We start from the raw sequence: 17657 nt of genomic DNA on the forward strand, positions 1-17657 counted from the left end.
AACAATACGTTTAGAATGACAAAAAACACTGTCTGTGACGGGCAGTCCCCTGCGCGCTGTGGGGCCTGCTGTGGGGTTCTTTTCCCTGCCTGGTTTGGGGGGGCGGGGTTGGTGCTGCGGGTCTGGGTGGGGATGGCCCTCTTCGTCGGTGGTTGTCCGGCCTAATGGGCTCGACCTGTGGGAGCCATGCCTCTTAATCACTCACTTAGCACACACTCACACCATTCACTGTGTATGTGTGTATATATATATATATATATATATATATATATATATATATATATATATATATATGGGCACATACACATATCAAAGGGTTCCTGGGGGACTGGTATGGGATCAGGAGGGTGTGGGTGTCGGATTGGGTTTCAGCACGTCTGCCTGGATTTGAAATGCATCACACACACTCCCCATGTTTTAATGCACCATATACACCTATCTCTGGGGGCCGTTCGGTCGTGGGGGGGGGGGGGGGGGGGGTTGGCTGTTACGCAGTAGTGCCTGGCAGCCCTGCCCCCACTCCCTCTGCTCACTAACCTATCCAGATTTTAATGCACCACACCACTCGGGGGGGGGGGGGGGGGGGGGCACTGATACACGGGGTAGGGCCAATGACTGCCAGTTGGCTGGCAGTCATAGTAACAGGGGGGGAGGTGGGTCTCACTTAATTGTATGGCGGTGCTCCCGAGGACCGGGCTCCCGGGCTGGATGACTGCTTGGTGTTGGGGCTGACCTCTCATGGTCCGCGGCTGCTCGTTGGGTTCCCCCCTTATCGTTCCCTTGTCGGGTGCCCCAATCCGCCCTCCTTTCCAACAAACAAGGGACACTCTCCCGCCCTCGGGCTGGCGGGGACTGGCTGCATCATGGGCCCTGTGGGTTGGGGGGGGGGCATCTGGCTCTCCTGGGGGTGGAGGGCGGGTTTGGGATGGTGGGGCGTGTGGGGTGGTGGTTGGGTGGGTGGTGGCATTGGGTCAACCGCCCACCCAACCACCGCCCCCGCTGGGTGGCCGGTTGTCAGGGCCCCTCAATGGGGCCGGCGGACCGCCCTGGGTCCCTCGGTGTGGGACGTGTCCCATTCGCCGGGCTGCTCTCGGGTGGACCCCTGGGCTTGATCCCGCCCCTCGATTGATTGGGTGGGGTCCTCAGCCGCGGTGCGGCCACAGAAATTACAGGACACTTCTGTCAGTCTTTGTACATGTAAAACGGTACCAATTTATTTGCATGTATCCACAGGCACACACCCCTAGGACTCTTTCACTGGATGTGGGGTCACGCACTTACTGCAACAAAAAACTCATGAATATGCAAATCGCTTGTGTATCCCCTCACTTATATTCTCGTCCTGTAGACTTTGATAATTTACATAATTAATGCCACCACACTTCAGTTGTACAGCCGGGTTCATGACCCTTGTCCTGCATGCTTCTTCTCCTGTCCTTGTCCTGTTCTATCTTGTCCTGCCCTTCCCTCACAGGGTATAGCACTACAGCCCCATGCAACGCTCATATTTAATGTTTCATTGTTGTAGATAATGTAATGATTTACTTCACTCATCCTGTTCACAATTAGTGCTTTGTCTTTTGTCTTTGTTTCTCTCTCCCTTCTAGAAACTTTGTTCTATTCGACTGATCAAGTCTGATTCTCAATAAACCTCAACTATAATACCACAGTGGAAGCTTAAAAACTCCACTGTAACACAGTAAAACTTTTCCGGCATAAAAGGGATACAGATTTTTCATTCTGCTTGACCTAACAGCCGAACAGGACAAAATAAATAAATAAATAAATAAATAAATATCAAATAAAATAAATGATTCTTCTATGTGTTCAAACATTTTGCATTTGAATGTTACTTCAAGGCGGCACGGATGGATTGATGGACGTTACTTTAATGTGAATATTTCATGAGAAATTTACATTTGCCATCGTGACTGAGTCATTGCTCATGCAGGTCTGCCACGCCTTAACAAAACCTGCCGCAGGTACCGCCCACTAATTAGCATATACAGTACAGGTATATGAGAAGCAGCTGTGGCCTGCTGTCTCTAGTTGAAAGAAGAACCGTGTTTCCCCTATTAGGATTTCTCATCATTCTGGAATAACAATGGTGGATTACGAGGTGACCGTCTACACTGGCGACCGACTTAACTCCACCACCTTGAACCCTGTGCACATTAAGCTGGTGGGCACAGATGGCGAGAGTGAGCGCACGTGGCTGAGGTCTTTGGTCATCTTTAGCGGATCAGTAAGTGTGGAAAACAGATCATGGTTGAAATAACTTTTTTTTTTTTTTTGTGGTCCTACGAGTTGGACTGAAAGAGCCAAACGCTGATTTATTCCCAACCAAGTGCCTCACAAATCCTATAACATTAAATCATCAGTGCAAATAGAAAACAAATGTATTGTCCATTTTAATTTTGCTTTTTTAATTATTTGGAAACCACTTTGCACTTACTGTGTTGGAGTTAGAATTAAACAGCTAGGAAGACAACAGTGAATGTGGTACACAGTGCTCAACATACGCAAACAAGTACAGCCACTTTGAAAAACAAACTTTTCTCAATTTGTCGGCAACAAAGAAGAAATTTTCATAATTTCCATGATTATTTGACTCACTGGTGGTTGAACGTCTGTCAATTTGATTTTCTTTTATTATTAAAAATTAACATTGATATTTGAATTCAACAGCCGTCAATGGCAGTGAATTATTTAAATGAGTATTTTGTACTATACTGTAGTACACTGATTTTGAAAGCACACTCAACAGTTTTCGAACAAATTTGTTAGTATACTTGAGCGGCACCTACAACAACAAAGGTGAGCAAGCAAGTACATTTCTAAAACAAATGTCATGAAAAGATAGTTATTTGTGCTTGATCAACTTTGGTTATGTTATTGTGGAAAAAATGTTTCACAAGATTTTGGTTTTGGTTGAAACACTACTTTTTCCAAGCAGCAAAAACGTAAGTTCCCACTTATTTGCGGTTTAGGTTTATACATTCCGCCATCAAAATAAAAGGGCAGGGTCTATTCATTATATATTTCTGCAACTGTTTTTTTATTACAATTTTCAACAAAATAAAATAAATTATATACATGATACTTATTTTGACTTGCTTTCATCAAAATACCCCTTCGATCAAGAATTGATGGAACATGCCTTGCCGTCAATTGAAACCCATTTATACACAATATGACAAACGGTCAAGACTCAGCTGTCAACTTGCACCTCCAAGAGAAACAGGACCTTCCTTTTTCATGCTCCACATCTTGGGGCAGGCTACAAAGCAGCAGATACAGTGAATCCCTCTGTGTCCAGGCAGCGACATGTTGAGAGCAAATAGCAGTCATTATCACTTGGTGCTTTGCTAACATGGTAGGACAACGGTATTTGTAGGAAAATGGGAGTATCCACCAGTGCTCATCAGATGGTGGCTGGCTCCTTGTCACTAGCCACCTTGGGCGTGGCAGGATTCGGCAGGTCGAACTGCCAGCAAACTCCTCCGCTGCAGTGATAAGTCTCCGTTTCTCCATGCTGTGCCTGCTGCTAGGTTAGGTCTTCAGGCCACTTTTCCACAGTATCCAACAGCTCATCTGGAATGGAATGAACAGAAGATGAAAGCAGTGTCCCTAAAACATAACTGTGCAACTAATATTTCAACACACATTATTTCCTGTTATTTTTCTAGGTGTCGACTTATTTTGTTTCCTGCCCAAACTCCCTTGGACAGCTGGTTCTGATAGAACTAGACAAACGACAATTCTTCCTTTTGCCCGATGATGCTTGGTTCCCTGACAAAGTGGAAATCAAATCACCAGAGAGAGACATCTACACCTTTCCCATCTATTGCTGGATCAATGACAGTGAGACTCACCGCTTCAGAGAAGGAAAAGGTTGGATGATTTCTGTGCTTGTCTGCCGTCGTGTACTTGATACCTTCAAATAATCCTCATGCAATATGTTTGTGGTTTTGCTGTGAAAGCTCTGAGGATCTTCGATGAAAGCAACACTTTTGGTCAGCACGCGAGGAAGCAGGAGCTGAGCCAGCGAAGTTTAGACTATGGGTGAGAGTTCACTGTGTACATTACATTGCTAGTCTACATTAACCTATAAACACCCCAACAGCTGGAATTTGTATTACTCGGGCATGCCCTACACCATTAAGGCAGATGGTCCTACTAGCCTGCCAAATGAGCTCCAGTTCTCCTTTACCAAGATGACAGAGTTTGCATTCACAACAGTCACAGGGTAAGAGCCCTCCAAACCTTACCTTTTGATAAGACCAGTGCTGACAACATTGATGCTGCTCCTTCTTTATGACAACAAAAGTCAAAGAAAAAGTAGAACAAATGTGCAAAGTTTTTCTTTTGTTCTGAATTGAGGTATTGCGTAAAGTCATTAATAGTAGGAATTTTGTGCAAATTAAGATATATTTGAAAGTCAACTAATTCCATTGTTCAGCGTCAGGGCTGTTTGACTTTTGAGATTCCACAGTCTTTTACTCAACATTTCTGCTATTTGTTAAGAAAAAGCTGCTTGTTTTGTTTCCCAGGTTGGCTGAGCTTCAGCTTAAGGGGCTGGATGACAACCGGGAAAATTGGGAAAGTCTTGACAATATCAACGAAATGTTGCGTTTCAAAGGCACCCTCGTTTCAGGTACCAGTATCGTCGATTGTTTCTTCCGTTTCCACAAAGTGCTGTCTTCAATGGACTTTTTCAAGTGTTTCTAGGAGTTTATATCAAATAAGTGCATTAATACCAGAGTAGTTGTAGTAGTAGCAGTAAACCAGTGTGTGTTTGACTAAAAACAAGGCATGTGAAGGAAGTTTATCACTGTTCTTTTGTCAGATTACGTCCAGGAACACTGGAAGGAGGATGGTTTATTTGCATACCAGTTTCTAAATGGCGTCCATCCCACCTTGATTCAACGTTGCAAGACTCTACCCAAGAACTTCCCTGTGACTGATGACATGGTCTTCATCCCTGATGGCTCAAACTTGTCTACGGAGTTGAAGGTAACAGTTTGTTTCACATTTTCTTCACATTAGTTTGACTGTTGATTTGAATATAGTCGGTATACAGTCGACCCATTTTGTCAAGAGCACAACAGCACCAGATTTGTTTGCCCTCAAACAGGAAGGTAACATATACCTGTGTGACTACAAGAACCTGGATGGATTTCCTGCAAACACTATCCAAGGGATTCAACAGTACTTGATGGCGCCCCTCGTATTGCTTCACAAAAGACCTGACGACAAGCTGATGCCTATTGCCATCCAGGTGACATTAATTTACTCCAATGTTCCTAAAGGTAAAATCAGTTAGCAGTTCTAGCCGTAGTCTGGCTTGAATTTTGCATTACATTGCAGCTGCCTTTAGTGAACTCGGAGCTTGTTAATAGTTTGTTGGCTCTGTGTTGGAGCCATCCCTTGTATCCTCAGTGCCTCCTCGTCAGGAAAAGGTTCTGACTGTAGTTTGTGCCGAGGGGACGCCATCGTTTTACTGAGGGACTTCAAATCCCATAGTGGCAAAGACACTTGGACCTTAAAGTGTCTAATTGTGAACCTGAACCTTAATATTGTAGCTATATCACAAGGCTCAAGGCTTAAAACGAAAGGTGTTAGCACCTTCTCCATCTGGTCGCCTTGACTTTGAAATGACCAGCCTGAGAAGAGATGCTCATTAATTACATATCCTTGCGTTCCCTCAGCTGAAGCAGACTCCAGCTGACGACAACCCCATCTTTCTCCCAACTGACTCTACGTACGACTGGCTGACAGCTAAGATTTTTGTGAGAAGTGCCGATTTCTCAGAGCACCAAATCAACGCGCACTTGCTGCGCACTCACCTACTGGCAGAGGTCTTTGTGGTGTCACTGCTGCGCAACATGCCCATGGTGCATCCCCTGTACAAGGTAACTGCTTTCCCAATTTGGTTTCAACCAAGTGTTTTTATTTATCAAGACCTCTGTTGCCTCAAGATTTATTTTCATGGTCTTTCCATCTATCCCGTTAGCTCCTCATACCCCACACTCGCTACACTCTGCATATAAATGAATTAGGTCGAATGCGGCTAATGGGACCCATCGGAGTCTTCACCAAGGTTGTTTTCAAAATAAAGTTGAAGATCCTCCGTTTACATCATCTGTTGGACTATTGATCTTAATCTTGATCTATTGTTCCTCAGTTTGCAGGTTCTGGTGGAGAGACTTTGATGAAGATCATGGCAAGCTCACTGTCCTCGATAACCTACAGGGTCCTTTGCCTCCCCGACGACATTGCTGATCGTGACATGCAGGACTTGCCAAACTTCCACTACAGGGATGACGGACTCCAACTGTGGAACATCATCTTCAAGTATGATCAGATGAACTGTTGACTGTTCCACATTTTGCATGAAAACCTACTGCCATACCTAGTTCTACAAAACTTACAGTCGAGTGGTAATCCATGGGCTGAGGGAGGACCAATAGAATTCTCATGAGAATCTGTATAATTGTGCATCGATCGGGAATTGTTTCATTACCAGCTGCGAATAAATTCAAAGTATTTAGCAAAATGCATGTGTAAAAATACAAGTTGTCTCTCAAAAGATATGTGCAGGGAGTGATACAATACTACTACAAAAACGATGATGAGATCCAGCTGGACTCAGAACTGCAGACTTGGATGTGGGACATATTTAAATATGGCTTTCTTTCCCAGCCACAAACAGGTGATGTTTACAGTGATGCCACACATTGCTACATTAGTGCTCCTTTTACTCACCAGCAGCTGCCCAGCAGCACAAATATCTTGCGCTCGCAGTTCTACAGTTTTCTTGTTCTCCTTCCCAGGAATCCCTCAGGGCTTCACTACTGTGTCTGAGCTGATCAAGTTCGCCACCATGCTGCTGTTCACTAGCTCATGCCAGCATGCGGCTGTAAACAGCGGACAGGTAAATCCTTGTGATAAACATTAGAGTTACCTTGTATCACTTGTGGTCCAAACAGGGATGAAAGGATGCATTTGGCAAACCCTCATTGCAGTACGACTATGGTGGCTGGATGCCCAACACTCCCGCGACCCTGCAACGTCCTCCCCCCACCGCAAAGGGGACAACAAGTGAGGCCACAATGCTGCAGACATTGCCCCCTATCAATGTGACTGTTCAGGGAATGGCCACAGTCTGGCTGCTCAGCAGGCAGACCTCAGACTTTGTGAGTACAACAAACTTGATATTGACAAGAAATTTCTTGGGGAAAAGCGCATTTTATTATGACAATTATTCATTTTCTTTCTCCGGATCTGGGTTGCGAGAGAAACCCTCTAATTAGCAAAGCCCAGACTTCCCTGCCTCCAGCCACCTCCTCCGGTTCCAACGGAGTAATACAAGATTTTCCCAGACATACCTCCAGCGTGCACTAGGTCTTCACCTGAATCGTCCTCAAATTGGACATGCCAAGAACACCAGTCACTATTGGAAAGCATCTGGGGGTATCCGCTATTGGAAAGCATCCACTATTGGAAAGCATCTGGGGGTATCCGCCCTTGCTGCCTGAGCCACCTTGACTGACAGATCAGAGTCCTTCCTCGATGACCGAACTGTTCACCCTATTTGTAAGGACGGTGATCATACTCCCCAATGAAGGAAGCTAACATCAACCGATTGATATTTATGATCTTGTCCTTTCAGTCACTACCCAATGCTGGAGCTTGGAACATAGCTATTCTATCAATGTTCAGCTCTATCAACTGGGGTTGTGACTGTGACAAACACGCATTCACTCACTTTTACATGGCTGGACAATTTAGACTCTGGCTTCAATGAATCTAAGATGCTGTTTTTGTAATGTGGGAAGAACCTGGAATACTAGAAGGAAATGCACACAAGCACGGGGAGCACTTGCAAACTCCACACAGGAAGCCCTGAGCCGATATTCGAACCCCAAACCTTCGGAAATATGAGGCAGACGTGCTAACCGTATCGTACACCCTACTGCCCTAAACAGAAAAAAATCATTCTCAAAACATAATGAAAATAATCTTTTATATTTCTGGACTTGGTGGTGGGCAGGTATGTGCTGAAAGCTATTGACCATGAGTGTCAATGTGATTGGTTATTTCGGAAGACAGCCACATCCCCAGTTACAGTAAATGAGGCTGTGCGCACAAGTATGAACATGAAAAGTATGAGCATGTACAGCACTCAATACTTAGTTTGGGTTCCTTTTGCCTGAATTACTGCAGCAATGCAGCGTGGCATGAAGTCAATCAGTCTGTGGCAATGCTCAGGTGTTACGAGAGCCCAGGTTGCTCTGATAGTGGCCTTCAGCTCTTCTGCAAATTTGGGTCTGGCGCATCGCAGCTTCTTCTTCACAGTACCCCATAGATACCATGGTCCTTAAACCAGATACTGGTAGATTTGACACTGTGCAGGTGCCAAGTCCTGATGAAATCAGCATCTCCATAAAGTTGGTCAGCAGCAGGAAGCATGAAGAGCTCTAAAACTTCCTGGTAGACGGCTCTGTTGACCTTGGACCTAAGGAAACACAATGGACCAACACCAGCACATGTCATGGCTCCCCAAACCATCACTGGCTGTGAAAACTTTACACTCTACTTCAAGCAACGTGGATTCTGTGCCTCTCCTCTCTTCCTCCAGACTCTGGGACCTTGATTTCCAAAGGACATGCAAAATTTACTTTCATCAGAGAACATAACTTTGGACCACTCAGTAGCAGTCCAGTCTTTTTTTGTCTTTAGCCCAGACAAGGCACTTCTGATGCTGTCTCTTGTTCAAGAGTGCCTTGACACAAGGACTGCAACAGCTGAAACCCATGTCTTGCATACGTCTATGTGTGGTGGTTCTTGAAGCACTGACTCCAGCTGCAGTCCCCTCTTTGTGAATCTCCCCCACATTTTTTTAATGGGTTTCGTTTCACAAGCCTCTCCAGGGTGCGGTTATCCCTATTGCTTGTCCACTTTTTTCTACCACACCTTTTCCTTCCCTTCGCCTCTCGATTAATGTGCTTGGACACAGAGCTCTGTCAACAGCCAGCCTCTTTAGCAATGACCTTTTGTGTCTTGCCCTGCTTGTGCAAGGTGTCAATGGTCGTCTTTTGGACAACTGTCAGGTCACCAGTCTTCCCCATGATTGTGTAGCCAACAGAACTAGACTGAGAGACCATTTAAAGGCCTTTGCAGGTGTTTTGAGTTAAGTAGCTGATTAGAGTGTGGCACCAGGTGTCTTCAATATTGCACCTCTCCACAATATTCTAATTTTGTGAGCTAATCAATTTGGGGTTTTCATTAGTTGTCAGTTATAAACATCATCATTCAAAGAAATAAACACTTGAAATATGTCAGTCTGTGTGAAATGAATGTGTATATATTATACAGTACAAATTTCACTTTTTGAATAGAATTACTGAAATAAATCAACTTTTTCATGATATTCTAATTATATGACCAGCACCTGTATATTCTCTGTGTCAACAGGTCCCCCTCGGACACTATCCAGAGGACCATTTCACCGAGGAGATCCCGCGCCAGCTGCAAAAGGAGTTTAAAGTTGAGCTTGACAGGTTGTCAATCACAATCAACAACAGAAACAAAGATCTGGAAATTCCTTACACTTACCTGGATCCAAAGAACGTCGAGAACAGTGTGGCCATCTAAAGCTCCGAAAGTCACAATAAAAAGAGAGGATCCAATGAATCATAAATGTGTCTTTTAAGCTTATAGTATTATTTAACATACGGTTTTTAAAGAAATAGTAACACAGGGAGCCTCCAAAGTTAAACACAATCTGTTCTGTGAGAGTGGTTAACTTCCAAGTTGATCTAATTTCTAAATAAATTTTCCTGGGGTAATAATATAATATGAAATCAGTTAATTTTGGGCTCTCATAAAACCTGTATTAACTGTACAGGCACCATTTTAAGTAACATAACATGTTGTCATATATGTAAAGAGATGTTAAAAAAATTTAACTAAAATGAAGTCAAACTAAATATAATAAATATATAAATAAATAGGGGGTGACAAGACACTGGTGGTAGAGTTGGCATCGCCCAACCTTGATTGCAGGTACAATCCTGAGCCCTTGTGACAATGTTGAAGTGTCCTTGAGCAAGACTGAACCCAAAGTTGCTTCTGATGCTGCATCGTCAGTAGATGAATGAGGAGACAATGTTAAAGCGCTTTCAGTACCTTTTAAGTAGAAAGGTGCTATTAGCCCATTTACCATTTAAGATACCTAAAAGACACAAAATGGAGAGGGAACTCTACCTTTGTCAATTCCATTGCATGTTCTTGTACCCTTCTGTGTCTTCTTCTTCTTCTTTTCCTTTCGGCTTGTCCCGTTAGGGGTCAGCACTGCGCGTCATCCTTTTCCATGTAAGCCTATCTCCTACATCCTCCTCTCTAACACCAATTGCCCTCATGTCTTCCCTCACGACATCCATCAACCTTTTCTTTGGTCTTCCTCTAGCTCTCTTGCCTGGCAGCTCCATCCTCATCATCCTTCTACCAATATACTCACTATCTCTCCTCTGGACATGTCCAAACCATTGAAGTCTGCTCTCTCTAACTTTGTCTCCAAAACATCTAACCTTGGCTTTCCCTCTGATGAGCTAATTTCTAAGTTTATCCAACTTGGTCACTCCTAGAGCGAACCTCAACATTTTCATTTCCGCCACCTCTAGCTCTGCTTCCTGTTGTCTCTTCAGTGCCACTGTCTCTAATCCGTACATCATTGCTGGCCTCACCACTGTCTTATAAACTTTGCCCTTCATCCTAACAGAGACTCTTCTGTCACATAACACACCTGACACCTTCCTCCACCTAATCCAACCTGCTTGGAACCGTTTCTTCACTTCCTTACCACACGCACCATTGCGCTGGACTGTTGACTCCAAGTATTTAAAGTCCTCCACCCTTGCAATCTCTTCTCCCTGTGGCCTCACTCTCCCCCCTCCACCCCTCTCATTCATGCACATATATTCTGCCATACTTCAGCGAATCTTCATTCCTCTCCTTTCCAGTGCATGTCTCCATCTTTTTAACTGTTCCTCCACCTTCTCCCTGCTTTCACTGCAGATTACAATGTAATCATGCAAACATCAAGGTCCACGGGGATTCCAGTCTAACCGCATCTGTCAGCCTATCCATCACCACTGCAAACAGGAAGGGGCTCAGGGCTGATCCCTGAGGCAGTCCCACCTCCACCTTAGACCTACACACACACCTACAGCACACCTCACCGCTGTTCTGCTACCCTCAAACATGTCATGTACGATTCTAACATACTTCTCTGTTATTCCAGACTTCTGCATGCAGTACCACAGATCCTCTCTGGGTACTCTGTCATCGGCTTTCTCCAGATCTACAGACACACAATGTAGCTCCTTCTGACCATCTCTGTACTTTTCCATCTACACCCTCAAGGCAAATAATGCATCTGTAGTACACTTTCTAGGCTTGAAACCATACTGTTGCTCGCAAATACTCACTTCTGTCCTGAGTCAAGCCTCCACTACTCTTTCCCAAAACTTCATTGTGTGGCTCATCAATTTTATTCCTCTATAGTTCCCACAGCTCTGCACATCACCCTTGTTCTTAAAAATGGGCACCAGCACACCTTTCCTCCATTCCTCAGCCATCTTCTCATCCACTAGAATTCTGTTAAATAAGATGGTCAAAGATTCCACAGCCACCTCTCCTAGATGCTTCCACACCTCCACAGAAATGTCATCAGGACCAACTGCCTTTCCATTTTTCATCCTCTTTAATGCCTTTCGAACTTCACCCTTATTAATCATTGGCACTTTCTGGTCCACCACACTTGCCCCTTCTCCTCTTCCTTCTCTCTCATTTTCCTCATTCATCAACTGCTCAAATTATTCTTTCCATCTATCCAGCACACAACTGGCACCAGTCAACACATTTCCATCTCTATCCTCAATCATCCTAACCTGCTGCACATACTTCCCATCTCTATCCCTCTGTCTGGCCAGCCTTTATAGATAATTTTCTCCTTCTTTAGTGTCCAATCTGGCCATACATGTCATCATATGCCTCTTGTTTGGCCTTTGCCACCTCTACCTTTGAACTAGGTCGCATCTCAATGTGTTCCTTTCACCTCTCCTTGGTCCTCTCAGTGTCCCACTTCTTCTTAGCTAACCTCTTTCCTTGTATGATTTCCTGTACTGTGAGGTTCCACCCCCAAATCTCCTTCTCTCCTTTCCTGCCAGAAGATACACCAAGTACTCTCCTGCCTGCCTCTCTGATCACATTGGCTGCAGTAGTCCAGTCTTCTGGAAGCTCCTCCTGTCCACCGAGTGCCTATCTCACCTCTTTCCAAAAAGCCGCACAACACTCTTCCACTCTTACAGGACAAGGTCAAATTAAGGTAGTCATGATTTTGATGTGATTTGAGCGATTCTGTACCAAACTTTGGCGGGCCAGATTGAAATGATCAACGGACCGGATGTGGCCCACGGCCGTAGTTTCCCCACCCCTGATCTACACCATGGTAAAATAATTTAAACCCTAATCCTAAACTTCTAGCCTTACTGGCTTTCCACCTGGTCTCCTGGACACACAATATATCAACCTTTCTCCTAATCATGTCAACCAACTCCCGAGATTTTCCTGTCAACATTCAAGGTCCCCACATTCAATTCTAATTAAATTCTTGGGACTGGCCTACAGTTTGCACTGGCTTATACCCCCATAGGGCTGCATTCTTGTCCCCTTCTGTGTGGTATCAGAGGAAAAAAATAAAAAAAAAGAAAGTACAAAACACTTGAAGTTAATCCTTTTGATGCTCAATGAGCGAACTAAAGTTAGGCATGATTTGCTAACATCTTACTTGGAAATTTTCTGGACAATTTTGGTTGATCTTTAAATTGAGCCACTTACGAGTCATTTGACTTTAGACTTTAAATTGAGCAACTCACTTTGGAGGTTCCACTGAATGTGCGATTTGGCTTTTATACTGCAGCTACTGTGAGTAACATGCTCACGACTAGAGTAGAATACTGGCTACATATTAAAATTTGTCAGTCAAAAATATTTTATTTCCATTTTGCACTGTGCCAACTCCAATTGCTTTTACGGTTAAGGGAGTGTAGTGAAGCCGAGTATTAATTGAACAATGTATGTTTGGATAGTATGCAAATAAAAGTTTGAATATCTCAAGCATTTAGTAAGATGATTATTTAACAATCACTTGGAGTTCATTCTTCTGTCAAAGTACAATTGTGCCATACGCGTGTAAACGTTGACGCGTTAGTTAGATTGCTTTAATTTATTTCCTCATCCACATGTAGAGTGCCGAGAAAAGGTCTTTGGCCCCTTCTCAAATTCTCATTTTAACCCACTTTAATATTCAAGATCAAACAAAATTAAGTTTTTAAATGGTGATTTTATTTATTAAGAAGGGAAAAAAAGCTACCTATTCAAAGCACCTGGCCCTGTGTCTAAAAGTAAATGCCCGCTCCCACCCAAACTGTCGCTAATCAAATAATTGCCCCCCAAATGATTTGGTTGTATGTGGTGTTTTTTAATTAGTTGAAAAAAAAAAGATAATCTGAACAAAACAAATTTTTTATTTGCCTTTGACTTGCCTCATACTGCTGCGCAAAAGGCATAAACCCATCAACTTGACACAATAGATGAATCCAATTCTTCTTTGTTTTACGATATGTGAATTTAAAACAGACCTGTGTAAAAGTGCTTATCTTTCTTCGTCAATCTACAGTTACAACTGTGAATTTGTCAATGCTTATCACGTCTGAAGTTCTTTGGAAAGACTGCTGGCACTGGTACTTCCTAGTAATTAATAATAAGACGAACCGTGTTTCCCCTATCATGATTTCTCAGCATTCCGGAATAATCATGCTGGTTTATGAGGTGACCGTCTACACTGGCGATTGAGTTGACACCACCACCTTGAACAATGTGCACATTAAGATTGTGGGCACAGATTATGAGAGTGAGCGCAAGTGCCTGAAGTCTTTGGCCATCTTCAGACGATCAGTCATTGTTGAAAACAGCTCACTATGCTGAAATACCTTTTTTGAACTGGAAGCAACAGAAGCTCATGATTGCCACACAAGTGCCTCACAAGGCCTATTAATTATTAAAACATTAATCATCAATGTAACTAGAAAACAAATGCATCGCCCATTTAAAATTTTATTATTTTGAAGCCACATTGTAATTATTGTGTTGCAGTTAGAATTAACCTGGTTGAGAGACCAAGGGTGAACGTTGTACACAGTGCACAACATAAGCAGGTAAAAAAAGAAGGGGAAAAAAAACATTTGTTTTGTTTTTAGCGTTCCCGGTGGGGATTCCATCGTTCTGCTGGGAGACTTCAAGGCTCATGTGGGCAATGACAGTGAGACCTGGAAGGGCGTGATTGGGAGGAACACCTACCCCTGATCAGAACCCAAGTGGTGTTCTGTTATTGGACTTCTGTGCTCATTACGGATTGTCCATAACGAACACCATGTTCAAGCATAAGGGTGTCCATACATGCACTTGACACCAGGACATCCTAGGTCACAGTTCCATGATCGACTTCATGTCATCGGACTTGCGGCTGCGTGTCTTGGACACTCGGGTGAAGAGAGGGGTGGAGCTGTCAACTGATCACCACTTGGTGGTGAGTTGACTCCGATGATTGGGGAAGATGCCAGTCTGACATGGCAGGCCAAAACGTATTGTGAGGGTCTGCTGGGAACGTCTGGCAGAATCCCCTGTCAGAAGGAGTTTCAACTCCCACCTCCGGCAGAACTTCACCCACGTCCCGGGGAAGGCGGGGGACATTGAGTCCGAGTGGACCATGTTCCGTGCCTCCATTGCTGAGGCGGCCGACCAGAGCTGTGGCCGTAAGCTGGTTGGTCCCTGTCGTGGCGGCAATCCCCGAACTCGTTGGTGGACACCAGTGGTGAGGGATGTCGTCAAGCTGAAGAAGGCGTCCTGTCGGGCCTTTTTGGCCTGTGGAACTCCTGAGGCAGCTGATGGGTACCGGCTGGGCAAGCGCAATGCAGCTTTGGTGGTCGCTGAGGCAAAAACCATCCGTCGTCTCAGGAGGGGAAGCAGTGCACCATCAACACTGTGTATAGTGGGGATGGGGCACTGCTGACCTCGACTCAGAATGTTGTTAGTCGGTGGGGAGAATACTCCTCAATTTCACAGACAGCCTTCCCATAAAAAAGCAGAATCTGGGGTCTCTGAGGCGGGCTCTCCTATCTCTGGGGTTGAGGTCACCGAGATGATTAAAAAGCCTCTCAGTGGCAAGGCCCTGGGGGTGGATGAGATTCGCCCGGAGTTCCTAAAGACTCTGGATGTTGTGGGGATGTCCTGGTTGACACGCCTCTGTAACATCGCGTGGACATCGGGGACAGTGCCTCTGGATTGGCAGACTATGGTGGCGGTCCCCCTTTTTAAGAAATAGGACTGGAGGGTATGTTCCAACTACCAGGGGAAATCACACTCCTCAGCCTCCCTGGTAAGGTCTATTCGCAGGTGCTGGAGAAGAGGGTCCGTCGGGAAGTCGAATCTCAGATTTAGGAGGAGCAGTTTGGTTTTCGTCATGGCCGTGGAACAGTGGACCAGCTCTTCACCCTCAGCCTTTTCCACTTTGCATCAGTCAATCTTAGATGAGCTCGGGCCCAGAGAAGCCGGCGGCGTTTCTGGGTGTTGTTGATGAATGAATGGCTTTTGCTTTGCATAGTACAGTTTCAAGTTGCACTTATGGATGTAGCGCCGAACTGTATTTACTGACATTGGTTTTCTGAAGTGGCACGGTGGATGTCTGGCTAGAGCGTCTGCCTCACAGTTCTGAGGACCGGGGTTCAATCCCTGGCCCTGCCTGTGTGGAGTTTGCATGTTCTCCCCGTGCCTGCGTGGTTTTTCTCCAGGCACTCCGGTTTCCTCCCACATCCCAAAAACACGGATGGTAGGTTAATTGACAATTCTAAATTGCTCGTAGGTGTGAATGTGAGTGTGAATGGTTGTTTGTTTGTATGGGCCCTGCGATTGGCTGGCAACCAGTTCAGGGTGTACCTCGCCTCCTGCCCGATGATAGCTGGGATAGGCTCCAGCAGCTCAGAAAATGGATGGGATGGATGGATGGATGGTTTTCTGAAGTGTTCCTGAGTCCATGTTGTGATATCCTTTACACATTGATGTCGGTTTTTGATGCAGTGCCGCCTGAGGGATCGAAGGATCGAAGGTCACGGGCATTCAATGTTGTTTTTCGGCCTTGCCGCTTACATACAGTGATTTCTCCAGATTCTCTGAACCTTTTGATGATATTATGGACCGTAGCTGATGAAATCCCTAAATTCCTTGCAATTGTACATTTGAGGAACATTGTCCTTAAACTGTTCGACTATTTTCTCACGCACTTGTTCACAAACAGGTGAACCTCGCCCCGTCTTTGCTTGTGAATGACTGATAAATTCAGGGAAGCTCCTTTTATACCCAATCATGGCACCCACATGTTCCCAATTAGCCTGTTCACCTGTAGGATGTTCCAAATGGGTGTTTGATGAGCATTCATCAACTTTCTCAGTCTTTTTTGCCACCTGTCCCAGCTTTTTTGGAACGTGTTGCAGCCATACAATTTTAAGTTAATGATTATTTGCTAAAAACAATAAAGTTTATCAGTTTGAACATTAAATATATTGTCTTTGTAGTGTATTCAATTAAATATAGGTTGAACATGATTTGCAAATCATTGTATTCTGTTTTTATTTATGTTTAACACAACGTCCCAACTTCATTGGAATTGGGGTTGTATTTTTTATTTTTTTCATTTTTTTTAAGTGTTTATAAGCTGTTTTTTTTCTTTGTTTTTAAATGCTTTTAATCATGTAAAGCACATTGAGTTACCTTGTTTTTGAAATGCGCTATATAAATAAATTTGCTTTGCTTTGCTTACCAAAACCCTGATATGGGCTGTTCAGTCCCTGTACGTCTGGTGTCAGAGTTTGGTCCACATTGCCGGCAGTAAGTCGGACTCGTTTCCGGTGAGGGTTGGACTGTGCCAAGGCTGCCCTTTTGTCACCGATTCTGTTCATTCTGTTCTAGGTGCAGCTGACGTGTCCGGTTTGGTGGCCTCAGTATTGCAGCTCTGCTTTTAGCAGATGATGTGGTTCTGTTGGCTTCATCAAGCCGTGATCTCCAACTCTCACTGGAGCGGTTCGCAGGAGAGTATGAAACGGCTGGGATGAAAATCAGCACCCCCAAATTTGCGACCGCGCCCTCTCCGGGTCAGGGATGAGATCCTGGCCCCAGTTTCGGAGTTCAAAAAAGTTTCTCCGAGAACGAACGAGAAATTTTCTGAATTTCCATGATTATTCGACTCACCTGGTTGAATACCTGTCAATTTTAATATAAAACTAAGCGTACTTGACTTAATTGGAGCTGACTTCACATATGCGACAGGAAATATTTTAAAGTATAGTGTTCCTAGAAAATATTGATTCTGAAAGGAAACTCAAGGTTTTCCAATTTGTTGGGGATGTACATATAGAACAGTTACCATTGATATGTATGGAGACGGAAAAACATGGCAGCTGCTCGTTTAATGTAGAGGCATACCTGTACAGTGTAACAGAAATATCAGCGACATGAGATCATTTCATTTGTATTTC

The 17657-nt window shown here is 44.3% G+C and overlaps 1 protein-coding gene and 1 long non-coding RNA gene across 3 annotated transcripts; one reads left to right on the forward strand and one right to left on the reverse strand.

Moving 5' to 3' along the window:
• The first annotated feature begins 2068 nt into the window (after window positions 1-2068).
• On the forward strand, window positions 2069-13185 carry LOC133404469 (arachidonate 12-lipoxygenase, 12R-type-like). Of its 2 annotated transcripts, XM_061680386.1 has the most exons (14): window positions 2069-2245; window positions 3690-3894; window positions 3984-4065; window positions 4127-4249; window positions 4554-4657; window positions 4850-5016; window positions 5138-5281; window positions 5712-5915; window positions 6017-6103; window positions 6188-6357; window positions 6594-6715; window positions 6837-6937; window positions 7029-7199; window positions 9481-13185. In XM_061680386.1, the coding sequence occupies exons 1-14, from the start codon at window positions 2105-2107 to the stop codon at window positions 9658-9660; spliced, it is 2001 nt and encodes a 666-aa protein (XP_061536370.1). In that variant the 5' UTR covers window positions 2069-2104; the 3' UTR covers window positions 9661-13185. The 2 variants fall into 2 exon arrangements, with proteins under 2 accessions (XP_061536370.1, XP_061536371.1); XM_061680387.1 differs by lacking the exon at window positions 7029-7199.
• On the reverse strand, window positions 3470-9702 carry LOC133404470 (uncharacterized). The gene is made up of 3 exons (XR_009768833.1): window positions 9622-9702; window positions 9458-9534; window positions 3470-3594 (listed from the first exon to the last, which is right to left on the reverse strand). It is a non-coding gene; the product is annotated as an uncharacterized LOC133404470 (long non-coding RNA).
• Window positions 13186-17657: the final 4472 nt, after the last annotated feature.

This window comes from Phycodurus eques, chromosome 6 (genome assembly GCF_024500275.1).
Source record: "Phycodurus eques isolate BA_2022a chromosome 6, UOR_Pequ_1.1, whole genome shotgun sequence".
Classification (NCBI taxonomy): domain Eukaryota; kingdom Metazoa; phylum Chordata; class Actinopteri; order Syngnathiformes; family Syngnathidae; genus Phycodurus; species Phycodurus eques.

Coding starts and splice junctions, on each gene's coding strand:
- LOC133404469 (XM_061680386.1), top strand. CDS start 2,105: ATGGTGGATTACGAGGTGACCGTCTACACTGGCGACCGACTTAACTCC. Junction 3,895..3,983: donor CCGCTTCAGAGAAGGAAAAG/GTTGGATGATTT, acceptor TTGCTGTGAAAG/CTCTGAGGATCTTCGATGAA. Junction 5,916..6,016: donor TGGTGCATCCCCTGTACAAG/GTAACTGCTTTC, acceptor CTATCCCGTTAG/CTCCTCATACCCCACACTCG.